General features: G+C 33.8%; 1 protein-coding gene across 11 annotated transcripts in view; it reads right to left on the bottom strand.

The window, feature by feature from the left end:
- Positions 1–714: 714 nt before the first annotated feature.
- Positions 715–19,138, bottom strand: part of numb (NUMB endocytic adaptor protein) — a 180,303-nt gene continuing 161,879 nt past the window's right edge. For 8 of the 11 annotated variants that reach the window (XM_067131553.1, XM_067131555.1, XM_067131548.1 and 5 more), the window contains 4 exons: positions 15,635–15,700; positions 10,411–10,656; positions 9,001–9,190; positions 715–8,465 (listed from right to left, as the gene is read on the bottom strand). In XM_067131553.1, coding sequence (XP_066987654.1) covers positions 8,132–8,465; positions 9,001–9,190; positions 10,411–10,656; positions 15,635–15,700 — 836 coding nt within the window. In that variant the 3' untranslated portion in view covers positions 715–8,131. The remainder of the gene's footprint in view (positions 8,466–9,000; positions 9,191–10,410; positions 10,657–15,634; positions 15,701–19,138) is intronic. The other 3 variants (XM_067131557.1, XM_067131558.1, XM_067131551.1) reach the window with 1 other exon arrangement.

Genomic DNA, 19,138 nt, shown 5'->3' with positions numbered 1-19,138 from the left:
TGTCAAACAGTGAAAGGTATACTCAAAAAACAATTCAAACAGGGCAATGGTATTCTCTAAATTATATATATAAAAAAATTCCATGTTGAAGCACTGTCACCAGAGTCCTATGGTTCCTTCCATCCGTTCGCTTTAAACCTTCAAACTGTTTAATGTGAACTTAAAAAATTATCTTTCTTTGGAATGTCAAGTACTTGACTTTTGTATTAAAAAAGACAAACCAAGTTCTAGGTATTTCCTCCCTTGCATTTCATTCATTCCACTGTTGTTTTAAATGTTTTAAACAAATATCGGGCCACTACAGAGTTACTTTTAAAAAGAATTAACTATAGTTTATGAAAGGCTTAAAAACATTGTTGATACCCAAAATAAACTATCACATTTCTATATTTTGTCTAAAACCTCAACATTTACTTAAGGTCTCAGCTCTGCATTTAAGAACACAGTTATGGAATATCACATGAACTGCAGATGCAGATCACATAAATGGGTCTTGCTACCTTTTTTTGTCTTAAAATCAAAGCTTCTCTCTTTCTATGAAGTTATCTTAAAGCATATATTTTTATAATTAAAAATTTTGTAGTAATGAATGCATGAAATTTGGGCCAGACAGCCCACTGCTGGGGCCATTCAGCACCATTGAAACATTGTAAAAAATCACAGCCAAACAAAAAGGTTTGACCAGAATATAGGCAATAAAGGTAAAACTCAATCACAAACACTGATTAATTTTTCTTCAAATCTATGTACAAAAATTATGTTATCTACAGTTTTCAAAACTGTTCAAAATGTCCACTTGAGGTTACAGTCACTGGCAATATATACATACAAAACAGGTAAGAAATTAAAATTCTAATATCTGCCTGTGCTGCATGTAATATTCTCTATGTTGCACTTTCTATATATTTAACAACTGACATCTTCACGGAAAATAAATTTTGATGATGAATGGCTTGTTAATATTTTAAAATATTAAGTGCACCAAGTAAGGTGAGTTAATTATGAGTACAAACAACTTGCACACATAATCAAGACTATTCTCCAGTATCTGATTAATATATGAACCCTTCAATTTATTTCTTAGGTCTCAACATCAACATTTAAAAAAAACTCGTTTTAAACATGATCAAAGCAGTTTTCTGTAAGATGCAGGTTTCAACAGACTCGTCTTTATACTGCACAGTACATAACACAGTCAAGATAATGGGGTCAATTATCAATTATGCCAGATCTATCACAGAAATAACAAAGGAATGTAGTGATCTACTAAAGACAGCAAAACCCTTACATGAATACAACACTTGGGTTTTCAGTAGCATCATTAGCAGGCATAAAGGGGGAACAAGACCGTGCTATTACAATAAGAGCACTCACTTCATTTATACAGAAATTGGCATCTTGTGATGAATATGTCTAGTAAAATTTGTGGAGACCGTAGTGAAAGTATTCTAAGCCAAACTAGAACAATTCAGTTTACAGTTATCTAATAATAAGTAAATAAATTAGATCCCCTTCGCACAAGCTGATAACTTCTCTTATTTTAAACATTGCAAATAAATCCCAAGAAATCGACATGAACATAACGTGCCTAATTCTCGATGAAAAATTCATTGTAAGCAATCATAAAAACACCAAAACAAAACATCCAACTACAGTCATACCATAAATGCATCAGCTTTCAAACTCCGTGCAACGTGATTCTTGCCTGGGTGGCTCACTGATGCAGGTGGCAGTTCTCTCTCTCTAAAACAAGACCATGACATCGGTCCCATAAAACAAAAATATGAAATTAATTTAAGACTATAGTGTATTTAAAACTTTGAGCATATTGAAACATATAAAAATATATTCTGAAACTGACAAGTATTATATATTTATATTTGGAACTATAAGAATCAACATCACTCAGAATAACAAGAATAGGGTATAGAGAATGGAATATATACAAATACAGGACTTGAGTGAATTCCAATGCAGTGGACAGTTTCCTCAAAAACTATTACTGTAATGTAGTAGTCAAAAATGAATTTAATATTCTGTCTATACATTTAATTGAGAAATATAGCTAAACTGTTCCAAATCAAAATGAACCAAGGACTGAAAGCATAAAATACAGTGTTACATCAATTGCCTCAGGATCTTAATTAATCAGTATCGATATCATAATATGTTAGTGAACTACTAAATTAAAATAATGAACATATTTGTGTCACCTTAAAGAACTCAAGAAGCTTTGCAAAGCTTGTAGACAGGCTACAGACTGCTGCACCATTGCTAGAGCTCCAGCTCTGAAGACTTGCTGGAGGATATGTGGCAGCACTGCAAAAACTATACACTCGTATCATCATTACTTGTGCTTTTACTCTTCTCAAGAGAACATGAATGTTTGAGTGTAAATTACAATTCAAGAGGTAATCATTACTTTTTTGAGAAGTACAACAAACTTTAAGGGGGAACAGTAGTATACAGAACTCTTAAGAGTTGATTCTTTAAATTTCATTGGACAGAATCTACTAGCTTCCCCTTTCAGACTTGAACTAAATCTATTATGCCTAACATTTCACATAAAGATTACTGGGAATATATGATTAAATCCAAATTTTGAATTTAGCTAAGGACCGAAACACCAAAGGTAACTGCTAAAAATCCCTGCTATTGTTCATACTAATACAGACATTCCATTTACAAAGTGCATCATTTACCTATAAACTTTGTGTGTGCACCACAGTCACTAAAACTGAATCTAACTCGTGTCACATTCAACAAGGCTGAATCTACTTTGTAGAATAAGCAATCTGAGCTAAAATGCAAAGCAGGTTTACAAAAAATAAAGCAGCTCTGAGCCCACCCATAAAAAGCGTTTGTAAAAAGCATGTTTGTACACAGTAATGCAGTGGAACTTTTATAACTTTTGATTTTAGAAAAAACTGGAGTCTTGAAGCTATTACAACTTTAAAAACATACAGTACATTTCAAGTAACAACTACAATATCAATTATGCAACCTTCCAAACTGAATGAAAATAATGAATATATCTTATAGATCTAAATATAGTGTATCAAATATGCAACCATAATACTTTATCATCTGTTGATAAATGCTTGGATGAAATTTTCATTCCTACAAGACACTAGTAAACAATGAAACTACTGTATCACACCCTTCTTTGCAAAAAAAATCCTTACATCAACAAAAACTTTCATCTACAAGTATGAGGTTTTAATCTACCTTTCTGACCAGTTTTGCTGTCAAGGGCTTCATTAACAACCAACTTTACATTGAAATTTGCTTTTAACCTGTGCATTGTAAGTGACAGCTTTACCTGTTCTTAATTTATTTTATCAGTACAAAATATGGGCGTTCCACATTCTGTTCCTAGTTTTCTACGAAAGAAAATTATGCTAAAAAGTCATAGAAAACCAGCATAATTGGGATCTGGTATATCTACAGAAAAAAATAGTGACTCTTGTGATTAACTGCCCACTCCACGGGTCAAATCAACCTATTGTTAAAATTCGACGTTTACTACAGTTCCCAGCCATGAAATAAAAATTTAGGTTTTAAGTACTGTTATCAGCATTGTAACTTCTCCTTTCAACTGCTTCCCATTACTTCAGACAAACCACACTCTTTATTACGAACAACTGGACCTCTACTTTTAACTGCTCTGCCAGTAATGTACAGCTGTGCATGATGTTTGTATTGAGATCAAGTATTCTGCAACTAGTGTCCAAGAGCCAAAATTTGAACTTCTGAGATATCTCAAAATTTAACATCTTAGAAGCCATGAACTACACAAAAAACATTAGCATCTGGGTCAGTGATGCAACTACTGAGATTTAAGTGTGGAATAAGTGTTGGAGTTTTGCTTCTGTGCCTATATTACCTGTTGTATCATCCACTCTGAGAGATTTAAATGATGCCAGCAGGTTGAATTCTTCAAATAAACATTATCATTCAAAAAGACCTACAATGACACTATCTATCTATACATTTTCAACTGATCAAAGTGTCTTGATGGGAGAGGGGGCCAAATATGAAATAACCATAAATTTTCTTCAAGATTTTGCTGTAAGCTATATTCTTTAAACAGAATGTTCACTGATCGAAGACATCTAATGCTTTTCTTGCTGTTATAATATTTGAAAAGATACTATTTAGAATAAAGCTTTGTTAATCATTATTAAATAGTTTAACCACAACTGTAAATTAAGCATTTTAATTAGGTGGACTGATAGGTTAATCAGGAACTGACAAACATATTTGCAAGGGGTAGGCCCAGTTCTAAGGGTCAATGTTCCTTTTATAAGGTCAGTTCAGAGAATCATCATATTTGTTTTTATAAAATACTGAGAAGTTGATCACCGCATTCATTTTGCTGTCTCCTCCTTAGGTACCTATGCTTTGTACAAAAACACTTGCCTTACAGTGTCAAAACTTTTGACTCTTTACTAATGGAATGGAACAGTTATATTTACCAAAGTCAAGTAATGTCACTTTACCCAAGTTTGTATCGGAAAAGATTTACAATTATTATTATTAGAAAGGAGTACAATCTGAATACAGAATTAAACTGCAAATTAAAGAACTGGCCTGAGCACTGGTGATACAGAATATCTTTCCTCTCACCTCTGTGCACTGAAGATGGATATGATCTATCACTCTCTGTTTAGAGAGGACAATTTACCTATAAATGAATATGTCAAAGAAAGATTTTAAAAAACAGAACTTCCAGGCAACAATGTTGTTAGCTAATAAAAAATAAAAAAGGCTAGAGTAAGATGAAACAAATGATATTGTGAAACAAAACTACCAAGAAACTTAGTGTTTCCTTGCCCACCAAAAAGTAAATTTCATTTTTTTTTAAATTTCACTAAAAATATATACAACTGCTGATTACATTATAAGAGGATTAAGTCAATTTTAGCTTAAATGAGCAAGGTATACAGTTACTTGATGCACTACTGACTTGCATACTGAAACAATCAAAGGTAGCATATTCTGACCCAAACTCAAACCATTACACCCAAAGAAATCAGCAAGACAATGATAGAGGTGTAAGGTGGAGAAAAAGGACCTACATCATTTACCCAAGTATTAGCAGTAAAGCAGAAAATATAATCCTATGACAAACTGCAGCAAGCAACTATTACTCATCATTTTGAAGCAAACCACATTGTTATTACTGATCAAGGAAATTCAACATATTGATTACACAATATAAAGTAGTAACACTGTATGTGAGAGTTCAGAAGCTTGATTTTGAGTTGGTTAAACTAATAACAATGATATGCATGTGAAACTGAATGTGGATCTCGAATGGAAGTAACAAAAATCGTGCAATCCCTGGATTCTATCCATTACAATTATTTCAAGAAAATTACCCAATAAATAACAAACTTTGAAACTATTTAATTCAATCCAGTGCCAAACTGTAAATGACATTGTCGTACATAAGGCAACAACATAGCTTTGATTAACCTTTATTCTCAAGGTGATGTCGGGATTTCATTTACCTAAGATGTGGGCTCTTGGTCAACAGTTTAAACAAAGAGTTTCCACAAAGGATATATACAAATTTTCTAATAATTTTAGCATAGCGGTTTGGATAAACTATCTACTAAAAACTCTAGTAACAAGTACATCCCATCTAAATTTTTGCACCTCAAGAAACTGCTTTCTGTCCTCAGAATTTATCTGGCTTACAGAGAATAGGATTATGGGTAACTGAATTCAAAACGGTAAAATATGTTAGAAAACCCAATTTCAAAGGATTGTATACAGTTTGTATTCATGTTCACTGTAAATATAACAAATTACTGATCTGTGTGTTACCAATAACTAAATCCTGAGGAACATGACAAACAAAAACTAAAACAGATTTATGCCTTTTAACAATTTTCAGCACCCTATACTCGGAATGTATTAGTAAAGACAGTGTCTACCGATAAATCCTGACTTCATTTTACTTAGCAATTAGTGACTTATCAGGCCCCAAGAAAAATCATTCATATTTCCTTATTTTGCTCAGCACAAAATCTTGGCTTGTATACAAATGCATTGTAATCCACAATGATAGTTAAATGATATTAAGATGTGCTGTACTGCAGCATTAATGTTCCTTTTCCACCATGATGTATAAATAGTTACAACAAATAATGAAATATGCTAATTAAGGCAAAGTTTAACTCCCCAATCCCTTTCCCTATCTTAAAACAATTTACGAGATACTGTTACTGCAGAGAAAAGCAGAGCTATCAGACAATTTGTTTACTTCATGAATGACTGCTAAGAAAAAGAAAGTACAAATATTTTACAGCTTCAAGCAATCAACATCACCAAATAATATGGCGCATCTGTGTATCAATCTACCAGCTGACGTCCACAATATCTTATACATTTTCTAAACTATCATACACCTTAAATTGTTATGAGGAACCAACACTAGACTTCAAAACTTATCAAGCACTAAAGGAGAGAAAAATATAATCTACAGATATATTAAAATCATTTATGCTTCCATAACTCAGCCATACAAATGACATGACTCATAAGACAATTCCAACCAGAAATATAACTGAATAGTGAAAATAGTTTACAAAATTTTCTTGAAATGGAATGAAATAAATGCTACTCTTCTTATAAATATGGAATGAACCTCCAAGAAATTAAAGGAGTACTCTCCTAATGATTTGGGCTAGTCTCTAGCACAGAATGATGACCAGTGCCTTCCATGGAGTTTTTCAATCATTAGTACACCATGATGGGCATCCTGTCTTTACCAGTAATTAATATTTCCATGGGCCAACATGAAGATTTGCAAAACACCAAAATGCACTAGAGACCAACCAGCAAACTTCAGGAGCATTCTCCCTCAATTCTTGCACAAGAGTGGAAAGGGAAAAATATACTTGTCAAGAAAACAGTGAAAAACTATGATACAGTTCACCAGATGAACGTACTACACACCATCCCAAAGACTATGGTACAAAACAGCGTCTTAATGAGAAGCAACATTAGAAAAATATTTCAACAATTTTGAAGAACAAATTTGCACAATCGCCATAAGAGGACCACAGCATTACCAGATTCTCTGGTCATAAACTTACAACAGTAGTCGGACATTGCTATTATAACAATAGGAGTCTGACATTACTATTTTAAAAGAGAAAAGAAAAATATAATTTAAAAAAATTTTCATTACTATAAACCCATCAAAAGACATTCTAAAAATAACACTTGAATATTTGCATTACCAATATGATACTGCAAATGTATATATATATGATATGATATATACTATATACATACATACACACAAACATACACATATATATACATATATATAAAAGATACATATAAAATATATGCTCATACATATATTTCTATATCTTATACATATATTATATATATAAATATATATATCCATGCACACTGCTACGTAATACGCTATGTGGCATATTACACACCTATTACTTACTCATAACCTGTGCATATACTATGAATATGAACATCAATTGAATTATTTTCATGTGAGTAAATTGATGAAGATTATTTTCTAAGGTTATCGATACATATAAGTACATCTTTTGTTGGTTAGCATCATTGTCTAAAATTTCAGAAAACATTTTTCTGCATCTTAAGTACAGTAAAAAATATAAATATGCATTTGCTAGCACAATATCCTTCCTGAACATAGTTCAGTTCCTAAACTTTAAGTACAGCAACAATAAACTTTTTATTTGGCCATTTTCCTCAACAAGACTGTAACATCACCACTTCCAAACTGCTAGTCTTATAATGCACGAAGTTAGGCATGAGGCCATAAAATGCACATATATAAATATCTATTCTTTTTAAGAAAATATACCTGCCTTATTCACGCAGTAAGTTTAACCTTTCCCTCACCTAAATAACTATTGCCTTCTTCTTTCGAGCAGTAACTAGGAGACCACTTATGCACCGTTAAAATGAGTCTTGGATAAAATCAATAAAAAAAAACCTTATATGATGTACTGTCAACAATCACATTTTGCAAAATAAGTACAGTTAAGTTATTTTGATCATATCAAACATATACAAATCAACTTCAACTTTTGTAATACCTTAAAAGTCTCTACAATCCTTACATTCACATTTGTACCTCAAATGCCTTAGTGACAGTATTTGGCAGGAAAGGATTATTTGGATTTGCATTTCGTGTAGCAAGTGCTGCCCATTCGGCATCAAACGGGTCACCAGGTCCAGTGGATGTAGAATTTGTCGTCACTCCTATCAAGTTTGCTGTCACGGGACCACCACCTGTTCCATTTGAAGTCGTCCAAGATGAACTCATTGGATCCCTTGTACTGCATGTAGAAGGATAATGGGGTGATGAATTTGGTGTGGCTCCTAAAGATGACGATCTCAACTGACTCAGAGGGGGGTTGCGGCGGTTGAGAACAGCCGTATTCCCTTCTTGATTTCTGTGAAAACAAAAGCACATCACATTGCAGCAACAAGGGAAACATCGCAATCATCTTCCAGGCTGTCACAGATGGTAATTGTAAGCTGAATTCAAATATGTATAAACCTTACAAATATGAATAAGTCAACGAATAATTCTTAGTTTCTGTCTACCTATTATGCAGTCATATTTAGTTATAAAAATTCAGTCTATAAACAGAGTTCATCAAATTAATCTCTTATTTTAAGGGTTACGCTGCTTTTGGTATAAAGCAGCTATCAACACATGATTTCATTACTCAACTGTGAATGGCTAGGCAGAGACGGTTGCTGATTACTCTTCCAAAATCATGAGTATATTCAATTTAAGGATTAAAACCAAGACAAATATTCATGGGTTGGGTTTTCATGAAGTCTAATGACTTCTACAAATTTGGCAGTCTATAAGAACTCCCTATTCTATGGTTAACACTGGTGTTATATTACCTATGAATTTGTCACCAAAATGAAACTAAAAAACGGAATAAAACATACCAATAAATTATTAACACTTACGCCAAAGGTGGTGTGGTAGTTCCATTTGTGATAGTTGCTGACTGAGAGTTGATCTGCGATAGCCATTCTTCCCCTCTTGAAAATCCACTTTCCGTTGTAGTGCTAGTAATAGTGCCAGTTTCCTGTCCATTTACAGTTGAACCAACCCATGGGTTTTCTTCTCTGATTGGATCAACAGAAGGCAATAACACTGAAACAAACAACAGGAACTCCGATAAATAACAAAGCCGACACTGCGTGACTATTACCGTACAGGGAAGGTCAACCAAGACACTTAGCAGTACTGTATTTCTATACTGTATTATGTTCTCATATGGATGGCGCAACAAATGTGTCCTCACATGAGAGATTAAGATTGGAGCAGGGTAAAGTTAATGAAGTTGGTTCACTGGGTTGGAGAAGTTTAAAGGAAATATATAAAAACCAAAACTGAGAAAGAAAGTGAGGCAACTGGGAGGCTTAGGGTACACTGCACAGAACCTTTAGGGAAATCTTCAATATATTGTACAGGCAAACTGTAAGTGTTACTACTTTGAAGTTAGGCAACAAAGTAAATGTGAAATAAGATTCACCTTCAATGCTGTCAATTTCAAAATAACTATTTAATGAAAATGAATCATCATTATTATCATTACATGCCATTACCTTGAAAAAAAAAAAAAACAATACAAAACAAAAAATATTATAAAAATGGTTGGACACCAAGATATAGTAGAGCCCTAAGACTCCTATAAATATATTTTTTTAAATTACATGGCAGATTTGACACACAGACAATGAATCTGCCACTACAATATAGAGCCCAATCAGTCTGTTTTACTACGTATCTTCCAACTGAAGGGTCACTACTCCATGTGATACCTCATATTAACCTTTCAAACTATTTCAAAGGAGATTCCTTTGTTAGATAATGAATATTCCTCAAACAGGTAAAATAAACATTATGGACTGCAAATTATTGCATGACAATTCATATTCACAGTGCTCAAAATGCTACTGCCTATAATCTAACAAGTTCTGTTCGAACTATTATGATGAAAACCACAAATAAAAAGCATCCACTGCATGTAAGAATCATTTTCAAATAATTTAATCAGTATACTCAGTTCAAATCCTTAATTCTCAAGGTCTCACAAGGACAGTTTACCGAATTTATGAAATATGAACAAAATATCAAAATCAACTTTGTCAGTCTCAAATAAATAAATGTAAAAACACCTTACCCATAAATAAGTTCAATTATATTGAGGAAACTATGTGATCTCATCATTAATCTTAAACACTTTAGATCAGAATTCTTCAGAATTATCTGCAAATACTATATTTGCGTAACACAAAACAATTTTTTTTTTCGTACGACCCCATATCTTCTCTTAACTAAACTATGAGTTATAGAAGCAGAAATCATACCTCCTTGAGATATTGGTGGTATCACTTGCTGACTAGTAATCTCAGTGCTCGCTACATTAGTATAGCTTGTCGCAACTGTTGTTGTATATGAGTTTTGTGTTGGTGAGCTGCTCTCCGGCGAATTTGCAAACGGATCAGAGAAGTTCGAGAGGAGAGACAGTCCGGCAGAGAGTTCCTGACACATAGCAGATACAGCATCTCCAGCTTTGTTCTCTACCATAGGTGATATCTCTGGTATTGGAGTCACTGAAATGAATAAATGCAATATTACAGTCTTCATCATATAATGGAATAATACAATGAAAATCCTTAGAGGAGACAAGGTGTCTAACAGATAAAAAATTATGAACCTTGTACAAAGAAAGGTTCTAATTACAATGTATAATCTTTTTTTAGGCTCATTCCAAAATATTCAACAAATGGCATCTCATATAATTCAACAGAATTGTTTACCATTCCGGGTAATGAGTTAAAACCATAACTGTTGCCTGTAGCAATTATGGCACAGCCGTGAAAGCCCTAATTTTCGAAGATATGTGGATGGTTATATAATCCAAATTGATACTCAGTAATTCAATTGCCTTACTTTCAATAGCATAATAAAAAAAGTATTCTCTGCAACTGGATGGGTGGAATCCAATCATGACAACTGTTCTGATAAAAAGATTCTTTTTAAATGGCGTTAATAAATATCTCTCTCTTTATTCCTGGGATCATTTACAGGGTGATCACCAAACCAAAATGTTTTTCTTTTACTCTGCAGTTATATTTTCAATACTGTATACTATTATAGTTCAGTTTATTGACCTAAAATGGTTTACATAAAACAGTTTATGGACAACTAAACTTACTACAGACATTTAACGAATTACAGAATACAAAATGCACTCGATTCTATTTATCATTATATAAAGATTGGAAGGATTTTCATTTTTTTTATTCCACTCTTTTAAACAAAACAAAAATGAAATGACACTAGTTTGTAATGAAATAACATTACATAGTGCATGGAAAGTATGGAGCCAAGATCTGAATAACAAAGCATCAACTTGTAGCTGTAATTACTAATAGTCGATGACAATTATGAAGGTCCTAAATGACGGCTGAAAATATGGTCATTACAGGATGGTTGCTAAAGCAATCACCTCCTGCACAAAACCCAAAGGTAGTGCCAGCTTTCTTAATGGGCCTGACCACCTGGTCTGGAGCTTCTTAACCATGAGTTTGCCTAAGCAGAAAGTGAGGAAAGTAGTAGCGGCCATTAACAATACAACACGGTGACAAGACGGTTCGTCCAGAATGCTTGTAAGACTAGCAACACACAAAGCTCACAGAAGCTGAAAATGGTGTACTTGATTTTTGAAATTTGAATAATTGGGTCTAACAACCTTACAGGCTAAAACAAGGGAGAAAGGAATACTACGAAACAGAAGACCTTACGCTAAAGCTAACTAGTAGGGTTACAAAGTGATGGTGCAAACAAACATGGGGGTTGTGACATACAGTAACAACAACAGCAGAAAAAGACAGGTTCAACACAGAACGACTCAGTTTAACATTGCCGAGCAACAACGAACCAACATAAAAGGGACAAAAGCATGCAACAGTGAATCCTAAACTCAGCAAATTTCAATTCAGATTTTTAGCCTACGTTAGACCACAAAACTGTGACAATAATATATACTGACAAAATGAACTATCCTAATCTGAAATTTTAAAGGTTATCCATACAGTGAAGAGACAAATACCACTCAAAATAGAAATGGCCAATTATTATAAACTGCAATTAATTGTCAAGAGAAACAGAGCTTGAAAAATATTAAAATTAATGCATAAGAGAGAACTGCCAGCCTTTTACCTCATGATAGAGATGAATAGCAAATGATTACACATTGTTGGGGAAAGGGGCATATTTTTGTTATTGATTTGAGGTGTGGTTACTTACACCAACCTATGCACTAACTATTTTGGAAGAAAATAGTATGAATTTTTTAGTAATCTTGCCCTTGATGCATTCAACTCATCTTTCTGCCCAATTTTTTGCCCAATCTTGTCATGCAATGAACCAAGCCAGGCTTGCATGATAGAAAAATATGTCACAGAACATTGGAAAAGAGAAATTAGTTCAAATTAACTGAGGAAGGAAACAAGGGAATAACTGCTACAATATTCCGTTAAAAGTCTTCACAGAAATTTAAAACAAAGGTAGAAACCAGGCAAATACTTAGGTAGCTGCAATTAGAGGGAAGGAATTGGCTGAATTACAGTCTGAAAACAATAGTAACTGGCAAAATACCTGAATTAAGGAATTATGGATAACTTTGACTTATGGGTTTGTTTTGAAACAATATTTTCTGTGCATCCATGTACACATTTGGACTTAAATCGAAAGAGCATGGAGTGAGTAAACTAGCACAGATGATGTGGTAGTTTGAATGAAGATCAGTAGAGAGGTCCAGAATATCATGGAGAGTATGCTTGTATGAAAACTCTCGGACCAGAGGGAAATTCAGGTGGCAAGTGCAAAAGAGAGATGAAAATGGAAAACAAATTTCACATGGAAAACAAATTTCACATCTAACCCTGTACACGGAAAATCCAGTGCAAAACAATAATGACTGAATTCAAATAACCAATAAACCTTTTACTTTAGTGCTTATGTTAAAAGGTACAAAAGCACAATGGAAGACATATTGGATCTTTTACTAATTTTTTGAAGAGAAGCCTGCCAGAAAGCTATAAAATGTCATCTTATGACTCTTGTCTCCAACATAAAAGGCTCATATTTTTATTTCTATTTTTAATTTACACCTGTTACATTTTCATGTTGAGTTTTGTGACCTCCCATACAACATACTGAAAAGCAGCAAAGCACAGTATATACATTGATATAAGGGTCACAAAAAACAAGGAGAGAACTTCAGAGCTAGAAGGCAAAGCCATCATATTGGCCGAGGGAATGACTGGCCACCCTGATTTTGTTGATGTTCAAGATGGTGCCCGGCAAGCGTTTCATCTCAGTCCAATGGACCAATTATCAAACTGGTAGTTATATAAATGGTGTCACATTATAAAGAAACAACTTAACCACAAGTGTCTTCATTCAATTCTATATGAGGACATTACACATAGGGATGGACATGGGATATTTCAAGACATCTAATTATAAAGAAAAAAATCAAAGCACCAAAACACACAGGTATTCTAAAGAATAAAAATACTAATTTGGACATTTTAATATCCCTAACTGAAAAACTGTCTATACACTATACTGACTTTACAAAAGCATACTCCTCGGTACTTCCTACTAAACATATATAATTAATTTCATTTCATATACAAGACAATTTGACTGCAATATTTCTTGGGGTTGCATTTATCTTCTTAAAAGAGTATCTATTACAGAATATTCACTTCAGGACAAAGTAGCTGAATGCGCTTGCATCACCTGATCATAGTTACTTCAGTACTAATAACAAAATTGTACACAGCATTTGCATACTGCCACATTCTAGACAGAAACATGTAAAACACAGGAGACACACTGTTACATATTAAAAAACTGAATAAATAACATATTGCATAACTGGATAAATAACACTGCTTTTCTTTAAGCCCTGCAGTCAGCTAAAATAGTGAATGATACTGTCAGCTACTTAATGAAATAAGATTCATGATACCGTCAGAAAGTAATGAGAACAGGAATCACAATGATATATCAAATAAATCAAATACTCAGTTTGATTAATTAGATGAACTTATAAAAGACAGCAGTAAAACAGGAGAGCAATTCCTCGTAACCTGTGTTAAAAAATCTCGTGTGAACTAAATACAAGACTGAATAACTACTTATGTTTTACTAATAAAAAATTACGTGTCATGTCGAGGGTCTGGGGTCCACATCCCTGAAATGAACTCTTTTGCTTAGGTACACAACCCAACTCCTGGAAGTGTTTGAGAACAGAAGCATCTCCGGAGGAGAAAGACTCAGAGGCACTCATTGGAGTCTAAGAGTCACCATGCCAAGTCTTCCTGCAATTCCTTACAGTATTCAAGGGAACTGGAAACTGTGGTAGTTTGTTGGAGAAGGACAATGATATTTTAACTACCACTGAAGAGACTCTTCCTTAAGAGGCTTCACGGAACAGGTGAAATTTAAAAGGCTAAAACCAATCCTACATAGAACCTTTGGTACTGTCTAAGTAGTGCTATAATGTAGAAGGCACCCCATATACAGTACCCACCACAGGACACTATATACAATCCCTACACTGAGATCATCAGAAAGTATGTTACTATTAAGCAAAAAAATTACCAAAACTTACACTGTCCTTAGATGGCATTAACCATGGTTCACCACATTATTTGGAGAATTCAAAGATACAATTCACTAGTGGGAAACTCAAGTTCTCCTCACAAGATTTTCTTCCAAATATGAAATGAAATCTCTAGCATATATGGACAACAGTACCAACAAAAATCATGAGTTATTTCTCAGTATGGAGAAAAAATTTTTCATACAAGTTTTCTCAATATATGAAAAAAATATCCAAGAAAACTTCAGAATTCTATTAAATATATCTAACACTTGCCTTATTCTGACATATCAAAACCATTTTCTGTACTGTATTTTTAAACTAACTGACCTAATATGAAAAAAGCATCATACTGAAGCCACTTACATATCAAAAATAATTATTTTCATTGAAGCTTCAATAACTTACAGCATATAGATATGTAGTTCTATACGTACTGTTAAAGCATCATTTCTGTAAGGAACAACATACCAGTCAAGTCATGCTTCAATAAGTACATACAGTATACAAATATACACAAGGAATTAAACTGAAGAATCTTTGCACACGAATATCACAAAAGCAAACGTCAAAGACAAATTTTGCATGCAAGCAAGTTTCACACTAAACATAAAACACATGAAGAATATTCATAATTTGTCGGGGATTATCTGCAAGCAGTTAAAAAAAAATAAAAGTAGAGATTAGTGATCTGGTTTTCAAAGCATTTCTACTACTCTGTTATTAAAAGTTTGTCATCCAACCCATTTTAAGATTATTTCCTGAGACTATTGTAATGGAAACCAAAAAATACTCCAAAACTGATATGCACAAATCTAACAGAGCAATAGAGGAAAGCAAAAACGTTTCTGGACACACACATGCACAAAGCACAAACGACCACAGCAAAGCCATGCCAGGACACTCACTGTTAACTGCATTTGGGAGTGAGTGAAGTCTATTCCTCTGAGTGCGAGGTGGAGGCTGGGGAGACTCTGAAATAACAATAAAGACGCAAACCATCCACAAAAAGCACAAACTAAAAAACCAAAACAGTGCAAAATGTCTCACTGGTGCTAAATGATGATTAAAACAATGTACAGATAAGTACAGAGGACACTGAAGAATTTGAAACTAGAGAAAGATTTCTCTTCTGAAGGAGCAAAGAACACTGAACAAACATTACAGTAATTCAATAAATCACCTGCAAATAATTATAACCATACAGACATGACTTTCCACTACATTAAGGTTGCATCAAAATTAAATGTTATTCTATTAGCAGAAATTATGAACTTACAGGCCTAAAGTTATACTAATCTCTTTATTGCTAGAAACCAAATGCTATATCACACGAGAATCTGGTTTCTCAGTAAATATATACAGGTCCTCTCAAAAGAGAACAGGAACAAATGTTCAGAGACCTGGGTAGCTCTAAACCTATAATTTACATCCTTAATGAACAGCTAATACCAATTAGTTGTAAAAAAAGCAAATAAATATAAGCAATGACAGACTGTATAGTCGCATATGTCAGTACAACGTTTCAAGATAAAACAAAGAAGAAGTAGCATTAAATTTTCAAAACTCTACCCTCATCCAGAATTCAGTATGTCTAATGACTATGCATCCTGCATGTAATTCCTGATAATTCAAATAAAAGGGCCATTAACTGCGTATACACAAGACTGTACATGAAATAATGAAAATGTCCAAAACATAAAAAATTTGTGCGACATACAGATTTGAACTTGCCTGAACATGACATGGAAAATACACAAGGGAGGCAGCATCATAAAGCAGCTGTCTGAGATGGTTGTCAGTGTTCTGAATATTAGGGGCTGGCTTACTCATTTGAAAAAGTTGTTTAGGGGGTTACAATGTAATTTTGCTAAAGATAAGACGTTTATCTCAATAAAGCTTGACTTACCCAAATTCATTTCTTAATAGTCTTAGATGGGATCTGTTGGCCAAGGGCTATAAGAAAAATGATGAAATCATAAGGATACAATGGGAATACACAGTACTCTAATGCATGCAACTGCTTAACACTTGAATTACTGGAAGTCTAAGAAGGAGCCAGGTACAAAGGACTGCTGATATAGACAGGATCACCAGAGTTACAGGAAGATATGTAAAGCATCCTTCATATAAATAAAAACATATATTTATCAATGAAAGGTAAGCAGGATAGTCCAACAATACTAATGTCATCTTACTCGGTAGCTGAAGCAGACTACTGAGCTAAAATACCAAACTCCCACAGGGATGGCCAAACCTTGTACAACAGGTTTAGAGATATGGGTCTAAATCCTACAAAATAAATGTTGTTTCATATTTTTTTTATTACAGTTAATGAAAATCATAATAGTAAATCTGCATAACCAGACCACAAAGACAAGAAATTTGACTCACTGGGCTGAAGAAAAGGACTTTTTTAAATGGAGATGGAAACTGGACCATGATGGTGTTAAAGAAGTTAGATAACTAGGTGGAAAGAGGAAATGAAAATGGATGGAAAGTGAAAACCGGGAACCAACACCGCTGGGGCTGAAAGGATCCTGCACAGGACACTTATCATTTCATACTGTGCAACATGAAGGGTGCACTGTACACAGTACTCCCTATTGTGATATTTCTGAGCAAATTCACCTTGAGGGGTGCCTGTTACAGTGCCTTGCATATCACACTAGACAGCCTTAAAAGTTCTCTGCAGCATCACTTCTTAAGCCCCAGAACCAATGCTTTTGGCCCTTCACTTTTCATTCACTCCCTTCAGTCTCTTCTCACTTAGCTGTCAAACTCCTTTACTTACCTTTGTTCCCTTTCCAAAGCTCATTTATGAAAAAATTCTTTGAACAAACCCTATGAGTTTAGAAAAGTGACTAAGGTTTCGTTAACCTGCTTTTAAAAAAAAAATGTGGTACTCATTCTGGACAAACTTGCAAATTGCAAGGGAGCTCCAAGTCCAGAGATAAATTTTACTGAAAGAAAATTATTCACCTTGAGTCTCAGAATCAAAGAAGATATCGCAAAAGAACAAAACAAAATAAACTCTTAAATCTCACCTGCTCACTATTACCACCTTGTTTCAAAACACCCAGTTTGAAGTGGCACAGTAAGTATACAATGCAACATTCAAGGAATGTTGTTTATGTACAACTGATGTGAATACTGACAATCAATGCAACATGTATTCGTTTTTTCTCTAATTTCACAGCATTCTCAACTCAGAAGCTCATCAACAACTGTTTCCCTTTATTTTCTAGTTTTCATGTGTTCATTTTAGTTTGAACACTTCTTAATGACATCTATCTGCTTACTATGATACATAGTTTGGCTACCTGCAGTATTTTCTGCTACTCCAAGTATTTATCTTGAGTTTTATGTTTTTCCTCCAACAATATTTTTTCACAACTTTCATAGTTTCAAGTACGTACTATATAGTAACTAAACATTTCCATGTACAGGAGAGCCCTGAATCTTCCGTCTATGATTTTACTATCATTTTGGGCTAAGGGTACCCCCTTACCCTCTGTGGAGTAATTTTTCCAGTTCAGTAATATAATAACATGAAAATTACAATACACCCTCTTTACTTCATATAATTTCTTCTCACAAGTCCTCATGGAACAACCTAATTATGATTTCAAATGCTGGATGAAAATGAACTTTTTTATACTGACCTTACATGACTCACATTTTATAGTTTTACTTTTCTAATTGTGTATAGAGTAAAGACTGATATTTCTCCTATTTGTTTTCCAATCTTCTGACATCAGCTTTCTCTACAACTATGCTACTCCTAAACAAACAACTTGGAATAACCCACCAACCAGGAATCCTGAAGGAGTTTCCTTTGGATTAGGCATTAAAAGTTATCTAGATTCCAACATTTCCTTGTCATTAGTCTTTTACTTCCTACCTGTTATGAATTTTCTTGTTACTCTCCATGATACTTGTCATCCTGAGAAACTTAACCAAATTTACTTTCCATTCAAGAGACATTAAAATAATCAAAATCACTGTAACTGACAGCCAAAAACGATGGGACTGCAATGTCCAGCATATTCATATTATTAACAAAATAACTTGATACCTTAATACTATTTGTACTTACAAAGAATTGGTCAAAATTAATCAGTAAAAATATAAACAGAAAATGTAGCTTTTCTTTATAACTCATAAAAATGAAAGAGGACCATTTCATGGCATTCCAAAAATGCTGACAAATTCCATTCCTCAGAATGTACTTGCACACCATCTCAAATTACTGAAATAACATCAAAACAGAGGTACTTTTGGTGTCATGAGCTTTAGGAGAAACCCCTCTTTCTCAGTGAGCTTAGGTGATTTACTGTTTTTCCCCAAGAGTGCCATTGTGACTGCAGTGAACATAAGCTGTGCAACAGTTCAGTGCAATTCAATGTAGC

The sequence above is a fragment of the Macrobrachium rosenbergii genome, chromosome 30 (genome assembly GCF_040412425.1).
Source record: "Macrobrachium rosenbergii isolate ZJJX-2024 chromosome 30, ASM4041242v1, whole genome shotgun sequence".
In the NCBI taxonomy this organism is placed as follows: Eukaryota; Metazoa; Arthropoda; class Malacostraca; order Decapoda; family Palaemonidae; genus Macrobrachium; species Macrobrachium rosenbergii.
The sequence above is the reverse complement of the archived record's forward strand: the minus strand, read 5'-3'. Positions and strand labels throughout refer to the sequence as shown.